General features: G+C 44.4%; 1 protein-coding gene across 4 annotated transcripts in view; it reads left to right on the top strand.

Moving 5' to 3' along the window:
* LOC115079304 (single Ig IL-1-related receptor-like) overlaps window positions 1–11,558 on the top strand; it is a 65,229-nt gene extending 53,671 nt beyond the window's left edge. For all 4 annotated transcript variants that reach the window (XM_029582728.1, XM_029582729.1, XM_029582730.1 and 1 more), the window contains exons 9-10: window positions 10,214–10,388; window positions 10,988–11,558. In XM_029582728.1, coding sequence (XP_029438588.1) covers window positions 10,214–10,388; window positions 10,988–11,184 — 372 coding nt within the window. In that variant the 3' untranslated portion in view covers window positions 11,185–11,558. The remainder of the gene's footprint in view (window positions 1–10,213; window positions 10,389–10,987) is intronic.
* Window positions 11,559–14,221: the final 2,663 nt, after the last annotated feature.

Here is a 14,221-nt window from a genome sequence, read left to right as displayed (position 1 = left end):
GAGGCCACATAAGTAACTCCACTTCTCAGCTATAAGAAATGGGCACATGTAGCCTATAGAAGTCCAGGCATCCCAGCAGAAATGGGCACATGTAGTACACCCATGCAATTAAAGGGTCTCCCAGAGTTGGGGAACAGTGGCTAGAGCTAAGAATAAAACAAACAATAACATTAAACACACAGGGGCAGATTTTCAAAGGGTTACACACGTAACCCCGAAAATCATACCTCTCCAACAGGCAGTACCAAGTAAAAAGCGGGCCCTGCCATTCAAAACCTGTCAACCTGCAACAAGGAGTCCCCCAAGGCTCCGCACTATCCTCCACAATGTTCAATATATACCTTTTACCCCTCTGCCAACTGCTATCAAAACTCGGCCCCCCTCACTTCATATATGCCCCGGGATGCGCCTATGTACCGGGGCTTTGAAAAAGGGGCGGGAAGGGGGCAGGGTTGTGGGTGTTGCCAGAGGATGTGGTTAGTGCAGTTAGTATAGCGGTGTTTAAAAAAGGATTGGATAAGTTCTTGGAGGAGAAGTCCATTACCTGCTATTAAGTTCACTTAGAGAATAGCCACTGCCATTAGCAATGGTAACATGGAATAGACTTAGTTTTTGGGTACTTGCCAGGTTCTTATGGCCTGGATTGGCCACTGTTGGAAACAGGATGCTGGGCTTGATGGACCCTTGGTCTGACCCAGTATTTATTTATTTTATTTATTTATTTAAGTGTTTTTATATACCGGGATACGCTGGGAACATCATCTCGGTTCACAGATAACTAAAACTGCAACAGGCTTTACAGAGAACAAATTAAACAGTGAAAGTAAATAATGTAAACCGTGAAAGAAGTTTGAACAATTAACACAACATGCTATATAGTTAACAGGTTATAAAGAGAACGATAATTCAAAGTAAGCATGATTATATGGAATAGATGGCAGGGAGGAATTATGAAGAGATTGTGTTGAGGCGGTTAAGTTAAATGGAGGTTACAAGGCATATTCGTAACAAAAGTATGAGGTAATCGGACTTAAGCCAGGGGAGAGGAAGAAAGGTGAGATGAGAGGGGATTAGGTGAAAGCCTGTTTAAAGAGCCAGGTCTTGAGGTTCTGTTTGAATCTTTTTTGACAAGATTCTAAGCACAGGTTTGGGGGCATTCTGTTCCAGAGGGTGGGTCCGGCTAAGGAGAGGGCACGTGTTTTGGTGGATTTGAGTTTGGAAAGCTTTGGAGAGGGAGTGTGCATCATGGCAAGGTGCTGTACCCTGGTGGGTCTGTTACGTGGGCGGAGTCGGAGGTGGTCTTTGAACCATGTCATGTCTTGGTTGTAGGTGGTTTTGTGGATGAGTGTGAGTGTTTTGTAAATGATTCTGGAGCTGATTGGCAGCCAGTGTAGATGCTGGAGGACGGGGGTGATGTGATCTCCTCGGTGGGCATTGGTGAGTATGCGCGCTGCTGAGTTTTGGAGCATCTGTAAGGGCCGTAGGGTATTTTTTGGGAGGCCTAGGAGGATGGCATTACAATAGTCGAGCTTAGCAAGAATGGTAGCTTGGAGGACTGTGCGGAAATCATTCATGTGGAGTAAGGGTTTCAGTTTTTTGAGTGTGTGGAGCTTGAAGAAACCCTCTTTCAATGTTGAGTTGATGAATTTCTTCAAATTAAGGTGGTTATCAAGAACAACACCAAGGCTTCGCACTTGTTGGGTGAATTGGGGGGTGGGGAGAGGTGGGTGGAGGGTGGAGTGGTGGTTGTTGTGAGGGGGTGAGATGAAGAGGAGCTCCGTTTTGGAGGCATTGAGTGCTAAATAATTGTTGGCGAGTAGGGAGCTGATGGCTGCTAGGGCGGTTTCCCAAGTTTTTAGGGCTATAGGTATGGTGTCGGTTACAGGAATCAAGATCTGAACATCGTCAGCATATATGAAGTGAGGGAGGCCGAGTTTTGATAGCAGTTGGCAGAGGGGTAAAAGGTATATATTGAACATTGTGGAGGATAGTGCGGAGCCTTGGGGGACTCCTTGTTGCAGGTTGACAGGTTTTGAATGGCAGGGCCCGCTTTTTACTTGGTACTGCCTGTTGGAGAGGTATGATTTGAACCAGGAGAGGGCGGTGTCAGTTATACCTATTTCTTTTAGTTGCTTGATTAGTAGGACGTGATGAACCGTGTCGAATGCTGCGGAAATATCCAGCAGGGCTAGGATATATGATTGCCCTTTGTCAAGGGCCTTTAGGATGTGGTCAGAGAGGGAGGTGAGTAGCGTTTCAGTGCTGTGGTAATGGCGAAAGCCGAATTGCGAAGGGAATAGGATGCGGTGGTCATCAAGATAGGTCGTTAGTTGCTTGTTGATAACTTTTTCTAGTATTTAGAGATAAAGGGAAGATTGGAGACTGGGCGGTAGTTGGCTGGGTTCGTTGGGTCCAGAGTGGGTTTTTTGAGAATGGGGTTAATTATGGCCTGCTTGAGTGGGCTGGGGTACTGTGCCAGTGGAGATTGAACAATTGATAATGTCAGTGATAGGTTTGACGATGATTTTGGGGATTGAGAGAAGGGTTTTCGCGGGGATGGTATCAGTGGGGTGGGTTGCAGGGTTTGTTTTTTTAAGAATAGTTTCTATCTCAGCATATGTTGTTGTGTCGAAGGAGCTGAGGGTAGCGTTGCAGTATTGAGTGGCCGCTGGGCTGTGTGAGGAGGCTAAGGGGTTGTTCGGCGTAGTACCTAGGAGGGTGTTAGAGGTACGAGGGGGGAAGCGTGCCATGATGTCGTCAATTTTTTTGTGAAAGTAATGTGCGAGTTCTTCGCATTTAGTAGGGTGATTTGTGTCGGGGGGGAGTGCGGAACTGGTTTTGGTGAGGGAGGCAGCGAAGTTAAAGAGGGCCCGTGCATTGAATTGGAGGTGGTGTATCTTCTGGGCATAGTAATCCCTTTTGGCTTTGTCAGTGGCCTCTTTGTAGGAGTGGAGGTAGGACCTGAAGGAGGATTGAATGGATGTGGAGTGTTCCTTGCGCCATTTTTTTTCGAGTTTTCTGAGATGGCGCTTCATGGCGAGTTCGGGGGAGTACCAGGGTTTCTTTTTGGTATTGGCTGGGTTGATTTTTCTTGTTTGTTCAGGGCAGAGGGAGTTGGCTATGCTGTTTGTTATTTGATGCCAAGAGGAGAGTGTGGATTCTGAATCGGTGAGATCCAGGTTGGCAAGCTCATCCGTGAGGGCTGCACTGAGGGCTGCACAGTATGGCATTTTCTTATGTTCTTATGTTCTAATGCATATAGAATCAATGCATGTACATTTATATAATGTTTTACAATTCCTATAGAGACAATGGCATTATAGTAATAGAAAAAAAACCATTGGCATTGTAAAATTAGGGAAATCAGTTTTGTAAATTATCAAAGAAAATCACTAACCCTGTTCTAAATATCACTTTGGTTAATTTGCAAAAAATATTTCAAAATTCTCACCTAAATTCTGGCCAGAGTCATAGCATAAGTTATCAGTTAAGTTTCATGTGATTATTTTGTAATTCTTTTGTAGAAGCTTCACTACTGGGTGCTTAATGAAGCTGTTGCAAATGTTTGGAATCTAGTACTAGCGCAGATTCAGGGTCTACTTGCTTCATGGGGCCAAATGTTCAGATTCTCACAACATAAAAAGCAATATTCCCTCTATAATCTATATAAAATCACAACAAATCTTTCAAATTTTCCTGCAACTAAGTCAGTCCATATTAGGAGCTATCACCCAAGAAAGAGATCTAGGTGTCATAGTGGATAACACATTGAAATTGTCAGTTCAGTGTGTTGCAGCAGTCAAAAAAGCAAACAGAATTTGGGAATTATTAGAAAGGGAATGGTGAATACAATGGAAAATGTTATAATGCCTCTGTATCGCTCCATGGTGAGACCGCACCTTTGAATACTGTGTGCAATTCTGGTCACCGCATCTGAAACAAAATGGAGTTGAGATGGCGAAGGTACAGAGAAAGGCGACCAAAATGATAAGGGGAATGGAACAGCTCCTCTATGAGGAAAGACTAAAGAGGTTAGGTCTGTTCAGCTTGGAAAAGAGACGGCTGAGGGGGAATATGATAGAGGTGTTTAAAATCATGAGAGGTCTAGAACGGGTAAAATCATGAGAGGTCTAGAACGGGTAAAATCATGAGAGATCTAGAATGGGTAAATGTGAATCAGTTATTTACTCTTTCTGCTAATAGAAGGACTAGGGGCACACTCCATGAAGTTAGCATTGGGCACATTTAAAACTAATCGGAGAAAGTTCTTTTTTACTCAACACACAATTAAACTCTGGAATTTGTTGCCGGAGGATGTGGTTAGTGCAGTTAATATAGCTGTGTTTAAAAAAGGATTGGATAAGTTCTTGGAGGAGAAGTCCATTTCCTGCTGTTAATTAAATTGACTTAGAAAATAGCCACTGCTATTACTTGCAACGGTAACATGGAATAGACTTAGTTTTTGGTAGGGATGTGCAATAGTTTAGGATGAATTAGGCAAGTTCAACGAAATTGCCTAATTCGTCCTGGTTCGGGGAACCCAGAAACCGAACCAAATTTTCCTGAAATTTTGGGAAAATTCGGTGTTCAGGTTAGAACGCACTAACTCCCGTTAGTGCGCACTAACCTGAACACCTGCGGCGGGCCGAAAACGAAGCCCGAACCAAAAGGTTCAAGCTTTGCACATCTCTAGTTTTTGGATACTTGCCAGGTTCTTATGGCCTGGATTGGTCACTGTTGGATACTGGGTTTGATGGACCCTTGGTCTGACCCAGTATGGCATGTTCTTATGTTCTTAGTCTGATGCATATGTGCAGATACAATTCTTAATTCTGTTGTTCTGTACATCACTTTTTCTCTCACTACAAAATAACAAACAGTATCCATTCTAATACTGCTGCATAAGTACTTTTCTTCAGATAATGTTTACAAAGAAACATCCAACTATCAAAAAATGTTCTTACTTTAATTTCAGACAGAAGCTGGAATGAAACCCTCAAAGCTATATCTCTTTATCTCTCCCTTCCTCTGTCTCTGACTAACCCCAAACAAAGGCAGAATTATCTTTTATAACTAATTAAAAAGGTTCTTTAGCAGTTGATCCCTTGATCTGTATTGGCCCCAGGCACTTATTACACATCCAAATTCTGATTCCAAGATCTACAGTTGGTCCATTTGAATGAAAATTGTGTCCTGGAAAAATATCTACTTCATTTTAACAATTGCTGTCATGGCCACTAGGTGTCACTGCAGTCCAGGAAATAATACCACTGGCTTCCAGCCACAGCAGCCTCAGCTTCCTACTGGGAAGACAGGAGGTGAATGGACATCAAAGGGGACAATAAACATCTCAAAGAAAATGTGAGAATGATTTCCTTTGGCTTCAAAGGAAACCTTTGCCATTAACATTTCTTTGACAACAAAAGGAACTACTTTGTTACCTTTACCTTTCAGCAGCAGAATAAAAAAAAAAAATCTAAATCAAATACTTTTAATAGGAAATTTCACTGAGATTTCCATTTTTATTTCCAATGAAAGCAAATCCCTAGTAATGTCCAACCCTTTGCTCCAGAGAGAGAAATTTATTTATTTGTGGTTTTTTATATACCGCTCATCGTTTGGAACATCTGATCGGTTTACAATATAACAGCAACAAATTCAGCAACAGGCTTTACATGTAACTTAGTGTATAACAAGATTGGTAGAAGGAAGAAGGAAGGTGAATTACAAATAGGGATGTGAATCGTTTTTTGACGATTTAAAATATCGTCCGATATATTTTAAATCGTCAAAAATCGTTAGAGCCGCAATACAATAACAATTCCCCCGATTTATCGTCAAAAAAATCGTAAATCGGGGGGAGGGGAAGGGGGAGGGCGGGAAAACCGGCACACTAAAACAACCCTAAAACCCACCCCGACCCTTTAAAATAAATCCCCCACCCTCCCGAACCCCCCCAAAATGCCTTAAATTACCTGGGGTCCAGAGGAAGGGTCCCGGTGTGATCTTTTACTCTCGGACCTACGTTGTCCCCCGACGCCAGGAGCGTAGGAGATCGCTCCCGGACCCCCGCTGGACCCCCAGGGACTTTTGGCCAGCTTGGGGGGGCCTCCTGACCCCCACAAGACTTGCCAAAAGTCCAGCGGGGTCCGGGAGCGATCTCCTACCGCGATCGTTTTTCCGTACGGAAAAACGATTCGACTGCAGGAGGTCGTTCCGGACCCCCAGGGACTTTTGGCCAGCTTGGGGGGGCCTCCTGACCCCCACAAGACTTGCCAAAAGTCTAGCGGGGGTCCGGAACGACCTCCTGCAGTTGAATCGTGTTGCCGTACGGCCGACGCCATGGCGCCGGCCGTACGGCAACACGTCTTGTGGGGGTCAGGAGGCCCCCCCAAGCTGGCCAAAAGTCCTTGGGGGTCCAGCGGGGGTCCTGGAGCGATCTCCTACGCTCCTGACGTCGGGGGACAAAAAAACAAAATGGCGCCGGCGCTACCTTTGACCTGACAGGTCAAAGGTAGCGCCGGCGCCATTTCTACAACGCACGGAGTTCCGAGAGTAAAAGATCACACCGGGACCCTTCCTCTGGACCCCAGGTAATTTAAGGCATTTTGGGGGGGTTCGGGAGGGTGGGGGATTTATTTTAAAGGGTCGGGGTGGGTTTTAGGGTTGTTTTAGTGTGCCGGTTTTCCCACCCTCCCCCCCCCCCACTGGACCCCAGGTAATTTAAGGCATTTTGGGGGGTTCGGGAGGGTGGGGGATTTATTTTAAAGGCTCGGGGTGGGTTTTAGGGATGTTTTAGTGTGCCGGTTTTCGATTTACACGATTTACACGATATTTAAAAAAACCCAAACTGCGACGATCTGATTCCCTCCCCCTCCCAGCCGAAATCGATCGTTAAGACGATCGATCACACGATTCACATCTCTAATTACAAGAGCAAGGTAGAGGGTAGAAAGTGGGAAATAACTATTTCTAAAATATATACAAAATTATTTACAGCTGGCATATGGCGAAGCGTTGCATTGCAGTCTTAGCTACAGTTCGAGGCATAATGGCTTTCTGCGTACTCCCATGTAGGAAAACAAATTTTTAGTTTTCATTATCACAGTTCACATCACAGAGGCAATTTACTCAGTCCCCAAAGGCAGGTGTGAAGGCAGTGTGCCTTGGTAACAGCCCCTACTGGCAGAAGAGGGCACTGATGGGGGTTATCCTGCAAAAAGGGGCTTTTCAGTCGGCAGCCAATCCAAGTTCCTCCAGCGAGCCTGTGACAGGAAGGTGGGGATAAAAACAGAGACAAGCAGCAAAAGTAATATCTAATATAATACATTGAAAGAAATTTGCCCAGTGATAGAACCCAACATTTTAATCATAAGTAAAGTGTAAAAGACAAGCTTTGAGGAGAATAAAAAGCATTTAAAGCAATGGAATATGTCAGGCTGGTCCTGTTCCCTTTCAGTGATCCATGGCAGTCGCAGAGTTCCAGCCTAAGGATGTTGAATCAGACAGGTCTGAACACATGAACTGACTGGCGCACTCATTCTGTTAATTCATTTTGATAGAGATTGAATAAATTACAGCCTTGTGAAACTGGGTGGTGTCAGGGTGGATAAGGAGTAGTCGTGCCAGAGTAATAGAGTTTTTTTGTTTTTTTTTTTTAATTTTAGCTAAGCTGAGGAAGTTCCTTCTTTACAAGAGTCTTTGGGGCCGATGCAATAATCTCCGCGGAAAGCAGGCGCTGACTTTTCAGCGCCCACTTTCTTAACGCATGCATGGCCCCCCCCTCCCGCAAGGGGAGCACCATGCAATATGTAAATTAGGGGGTCGCGCTAGGAAGGAGGCGCTAGGTTCGCTTGCGTGATCTTAGTGCCTCCTTGCTAACGCGACCTGCCGCGGCTGCTGGTTATGAAGATCGACGCCGGAAAACTCGGCCTCTGTTTTCATAACCTGCCTGTCTGCCAGTAATGAAAATTTTCATTACTGGCAGATGGCAGATGGCCGCTTATGAAACAGACGCCGAGTTTACTGGCGGTCTGCAGAGTTATTTTATTTTATTTTTTTTACTTTGAGAAAGAAGTACAGAAAAGCTCCAGGCAGGCGTTAATATCTGAGCGATAAATGTGCGTCTGAGACGCACGTTTATCTTTTTGCATGCGGAGTGAATGAGTAATAGCCTCATTCGCTTGCATTTGCATGTGATGAGCGCTATCTCATTCACTCCGCGTCAGACGCGCGTTAAATAGGCGCTAATCCCCCTATTGCATTAGGGGGTGGATTAACGCCTATTTATCCCGCGTCCGACTGCGGGTTATACAGTTCGCTCGGCTGAGCGCACTGTATTGCATCGGCCCCTTTGTCATGACATAATGTTGCGAGTTGATTCCCGAGACCCCTGGTTGGAAAATAGGCCATAATACTAAAGATTGCTGTAAGCAAGTGTGGAACGTCGTCTATGAGTTACATTTCATCCCTTTTAAAGACAAAAAATAAGGATGTACATTTTCTGACCTACATTTCCTTAACTCCGTAAAGCATTTCAGAGTTTCACATGGAGAAATTTCCTAATAAGGGAAGATATAACAGCTAGGACTGGCACATGGTTCTTTTTTTTTTTTTTTTTACCAGCTCGCTGATTTCAGTCCTGGTTTTATTCCAGTGCATGCATGGACTTGTAGCACCTGCTTTTCTTAGGAAGATCAGAACTACAACTCCTGTCGGCAACCTTAGTAACAGAGCTGGGGTCTTCCTATTCTGTGCGGTGTTTAGGCAGTGGCAAACAAAGCATTAAGGTTCCTTGCATGCCTGAAAATGTTAATGAACCATAATAAGAAAGAGGCAAAGTTACCACTGTATGATACGGACGTAAGGCCACATTCAGTATATTATACGGAGCACAGTTCTGGCTATCTCTGTACTGGAAGGATATGGACGAGACTGAGGGATGATAAAGCTCTTAAGGATAATGAAGCCATTTTCATATCTGGAAATATTCAAAATACTGGGCATGCTTGAGGCAAAAGGAGGTTGAGGCGGAGATGATTATATTCTGTAAGTATTTAAGAGGACACTGTATATATAGTGTCAAAAGTGATAGATAGGGCAGCACATACGTTGAAAATGAATAAGGATAAATGCAATTAAAATAAAAATAAAAAAACATTGTTTACAGTCTGGCTGATAAGGCTCTATATTATTCCATTAGATAAAATTTAAGGCACCTTTCCTAGATGTCTTAAAACATAAACAAGATAGAGACTTTGAGGTCAATAATAAAAATAAAATTGATGCTGGATTCAGCAGGACATTCAGTGAGATGAATGTCCTGCTGAATATCCTTAAATCAGGTTTTCCAGGCACACATATCCAGATAACTCTGAAACCTAACTGGTGATATTCAAGCATAGCTCATTAGGTTTTAAAGTTACCCTGCTATGTATACCTGGATAACTTTAGCCTTAACCAGCTATGTTACAGTGTTTCCCAACGAGTGTGCCATGACACACTGGTGTGCCTTCAGATCTAATTAGGTGGACCACGAAAAAGTCACCACTGCCTGTTGCTCAGATTCAAGCCAGCACCTGGGCCCTTCTCTCAGTGCCTCACAGCCTCAAAAGACACTAACACACGGGCCAATACAGTACAGTGTGCTCCGGAGGGCACTGTTAACTCGCCATTGGACGCGCGTTTTCCCTTACCCCTTATTCAGTAAGGGGCCGAAAACGCGCGTCCAAAACCGCCGAACCTAATAGCGCCCTCAACAGGCAAATGTATGTTGATAGCCCTATTAGGTATTCCTGCCCGTTCAGAAAACAAAATGTGCAGCCAAGCCGCACATTTGCTCTCAGAAATTAGCGCCTACCCAAAGGTAAGTGCTAATTTCTTCCGGCACCGGGAAAGTGCACAGAAGAGCAGTAAAAACTGCTTTTCTGTGTACCCTCTGACTTAATATCATGGTGATATTAAGTCGGAGGTCCCGAAGAGTGTAAAAAGTAAAAAAAAAAATTTGAAGTCGGCCTGCAGCTGTCGGGTCGAAAACCGGATGCTCAATTTTGCCGGTATCCGGTTTTCGAGTCCGTGGCTGTCAGCGGGCTCGAGAACCGATGCTGGCAAAATTGAGCGTCGGCTGAATATCAACCTCTTTGTACCTTAATAATATTGGTGGATATAGCAATACGGTGAATGAAGGACCTCCTGTCTGTCTTCTCCCCTCTAGACTCCTTCTTCAGACTTCTGGAAGGAGCTGTGCCTCGCCATGCCTCTGAGGATGTTATGCAGGAATAAACTGGCAGACCCCCAGACCCGACGGCAGGAAGACAAGGATCCCATGCTCATCCAGAGCAGCAGCTACCTGGAGTGTCCTGAAGACCTTGATCCCGAGGGAGACCTGGGTATGAGAAAAAGAATCAGGATCTGAAGAAAAGAGATGGAAGGCAAACATGATTTCATGCTGCCATCCTTGGGGTTCAAATTAGGCCTCCAGATTCATCTACATCTACTGCTTCAAGGACTGAGAAAGAGGGTGGGATAAAAATGTTCAGAGTGGAACGAGGGGACGAGAACATGAGGGAAAGGATGAATGGGATTTGTATGACCTTTATTGATTAATCACAAGCAGTGTTGCCAACAGACCTTCTATATTTTGGAGATTATGAAGTAGTAGTAGTCAAGTTATAATTAGGTCTACAAGTGCCAGAATGCAATAGGGCTGCAAGTTTTAGGACTGGCTGCTCCCGTACCTCCTGATCTGGGGCAGCTGGCATCTCTAATCTTTGGAGCATGGTATACAAAGCTCCACAGGGTCAGCAGTAGTGGTGTATCAGGACATGATATACTAATTGAAGAATGATGTAAAGAAACCCCATTCTGAGATTTTGCTTACTGTTTACAGGAAATTGTTTGACCAAAGACCATTTGACTTCTTAGTGGCATTATTTCGATAATCCACTGCCTATCAATGCTCAAAAGTTCTGCTTTTTCCCTCTTCTAGGAGTCCGTGGGACAATTTATAAAAGTCCACCGCCTCGCCTGACAGCATTTCACATTCCCCTAGCGGCAGACGAGACTTCTGAAGGACTCCATGTGGGAGAGCACCAGAGTAGTGAAATTGATATCTCTGATCTAGGATCCCGCAACTATGGAGCAAGGACTGACTTCTACTGCTTGGTAACCAAAGACGACATGTAAAGAAAAGTGACCAAAGACAGAATAAGTCAATTAATATACATCTCATGACCTGCACTGTTGGTTTCTCATTGCTCTTTGAGGAGATAACCTTCTTGGTTAGAGTCGTTAACCAGAAGACCTCATCAATGACTGCGATTAAGGAGAGGCATTTGATTTTCTAGAACACCTCCCCTACAAACTGAATCCCAAAGTGGTGCATAAGCCGACAGAGTTAGTGTATCTGCCTGTGGGGTGAAAACAAAGCTGCAGTTATTGATGTGATTAATTCATTGCATCTCAGCGAGTGGCAGGGAAAGAAAGCTTAATGAAAGCAGAAAAGGGGGGCGCATGGAGAAGTGACTTGCTGAAGGTAAAGGTGAACACAAGGTGGTGAAGCAATCCAGAGTTGTCTGCGCTTTGGCCACGTCTGGAGGTGGCTATACTCATGGGATCTCCTTTGTGCAAGTGACAGCTCCCTTGCAACTTTATTGCTAAACGATTTCATCTCCACCATGGGGCAGCAATAGTCGCAGAAACCAAATCCAAAAGCACCTCAGTCCCATCCAGCTGCCTGATTCGCTCTGAAAGTTGCTTGGATAGTAGCCAGAACAAGCTTAAAAGGAAAGCTGGGATGAGACAGCGTGCAGGACACAGCTGTACCTTACCTGACTAAAATAATGAAAAGATCACAACGATCTTGCCCCTCAGGCAGTCAAACACAACGTGATCCACTTCTCATACACTCCAAAGCCAAATCTCCTTTAGAAAAGAAGGAAGCAAGCAAGGCCATGCGACGTCCCATCTCTACCCAGCCAAGGAACTGCGGGGTACACAATATGCAATTCCAGTCCTACACCGGCACATGCTAGCATCCAAAGTAAAGACGCTTGCGCTAATGTAATGGATTTGAAAAAGATGATTTTAATACACCTTGAATAACTTGAGATCCTGATTTGCATACAAGCATGCGAGGGAAAGGGGAGCAGCAGCCCCTCCCTGTGATGGAAACAATTACGGGTAGCATGAGAGATGTATGGGCTGCAGATGTGCTGCAGCTGTATAACGTCCAGCCCAGTGCTGCTTGCAGCAGCATCGCACATGTCTGTTAAAGCAGCTGTACTGGGGTTACTCAAATGATCAATTTGTCAATGCATTTTAACTTCACCGATTCTTTTCCAGGTCTCATTCCTTTCTTCTTTTGTCCTAATCTGTTTTGGGGTTTTTTTTCAAAATAATTTTTATTGCAATGTCCTAATCTGTTTTATTTGCTATATTTCTGCTTATTTTTTGTAAAAAAAAAATATATATATGGGTGCACCTTTTTGTCAGGCTCATACCATTTTTGTTTTTAACATTCTCCTGGCTTGGGTCCATCTCGCAATTCTTTTCCCGATTTCTGTGCACACCGTCGTGCTGCACGGATGTGGTTCTCATGAGGTTTACCAAGCATCGTCATGGCAGGAAGGGCAAAGGAGGTGGAGCCTCAGAATCTTTGCACACTTGTCCCTCAGGGGTTAAATGAAATTTAAGAAATTTTTTTTTAAAGATTTTTAATAATTGCATTTATCTTAATTTCCTACTGAGTTATATTTGCTAGTAGTGCTGTTTAAAAGCCCAACTTTCAAAAGTGCGCGCGAGGCATGAAATGCATGTGTAAGCGGGAGCCACGGAAATGTATGCTAGGATTTTATGAACTGTACAGCAGGAGTTGCAGTTTATAAAATACTGCATTTCCCCCCCCCCCCAAATTATGTGCAGGGAAACGCATATGTTCTCTACCCATTTTATAAAAGTAGTGCATATATTTTCCACCCGTAGTAATTGCAACAATGTGCGTGTAATAATCCAGAAATTAACGCGGAGGTGGGTATTTTATAAAGCAGCGGCTCTCAACTGATGTGTTGTGACACCACCAGTGTGTCGCCAAGCACACGCAGGTGCGTCACCTCACTTCCTGGGCCCCCACTGACCCTGCCCCAGCGAAATAGGAACTCGTTCTCCGCCCGGGCTTAAAATGCTGATAGGCCAGGTGGAACGCGGCAGGAGACTTGAAGTCAGTGGCACCAGCGTGGTCTCTTTTCCCGGCCCCCCCCCCCCCCCTGCGGCCCGGGAAGAGGACATGGTATGCAGTGGGCCATGCACGTGGGAGAAGAGACCATGCTAGTGCGCACAGCATCGGCCTGAAGAAGAGCAGCGCGCCGTGGAGCAAAACAGGAGCAACGTCAGCCCCCGCGGCAGATGGGAGTCCTTTCTCAAGGCCACCAGGGCTGGAAGTGGAGGAGGCTGCTGCTGTCACTAGTTCAGTGAGGGGAGAGAGATTGAGCGAGTAAGCATATGTGTTTGAAATCATATGTGTGTGTGTGTGTGTTAGACAGCATGTATGTAAGTGAGTGATTGAGAGCCTGTATGTGTGTGTAATTGGAAACCTGTGTGTGATTGAGAGCCTGTGTGTGAGAGAGAGTTAGCATGAATATATAAGTGTATGATTGAGAACCTGTATGTGTAAGTGAAAGATCATGTGCATGTATGAGCCTGTGTGTATAAGTAAGAGAGAGAGCATGTGTGTCTGTGTGTGATTGAAAGCTGGTTTAGGTGAGGGAGCATGTGAGTATGTGATTGAGAGCCTGTGTGTAGTTGAGAGAAAGAGACAGCATGCATGTAAGTGTGTGATTGAAAGCCTATGTGTGTATAAGTGTGAAAAGTCAGTCAACATGTGTGTAAATGTGTAATTAAGAGCCTATATAAGTGAGAAAGAAAAAGCATGTGTATATATATGTGAGCGATTGAGAGCCAGTGTGAGAGAGAGAGGAGAAAGCTGCAAGCAAACCATTAGCAGGAGGCTAATTCAAAACAATCTCAGGACACCTGGATATCAATTCCCAGGTATGCAGAGCAAAACATTTTTTTCTTTATTTTTCATTATTGGGTCTGTCTACTATTTTGAAATATTTTATTGGTATCTAGAAAATTTTGATATGAGTTTTTAATTAATGGATATTCCATTCATCAGCTGTTTTGAAATAATCTGGTCTTTTTGTTAGTATGGTTTTGCTGTTAT

This window comes from Rhinatrema bivittatum, chromosome 17 (genome assembly GCF_901001135.1).
Source record: "Rhinatrema bivittatum chromosome 17, aRhiBiv1.1, whole genome shotgun sequence".
Taxonomy (NCBI): Eukaryota; Metazoa; Chordata; class Amphibia; order Gymnophiona; family Rhinatrematidae; genus Rhinatrema; species Rhinatrema bivittatum.
Note: the sequence above shows the minus strand (reverse complement) of the source record. Positions and strands in the feature narration are given on the sequence as shown.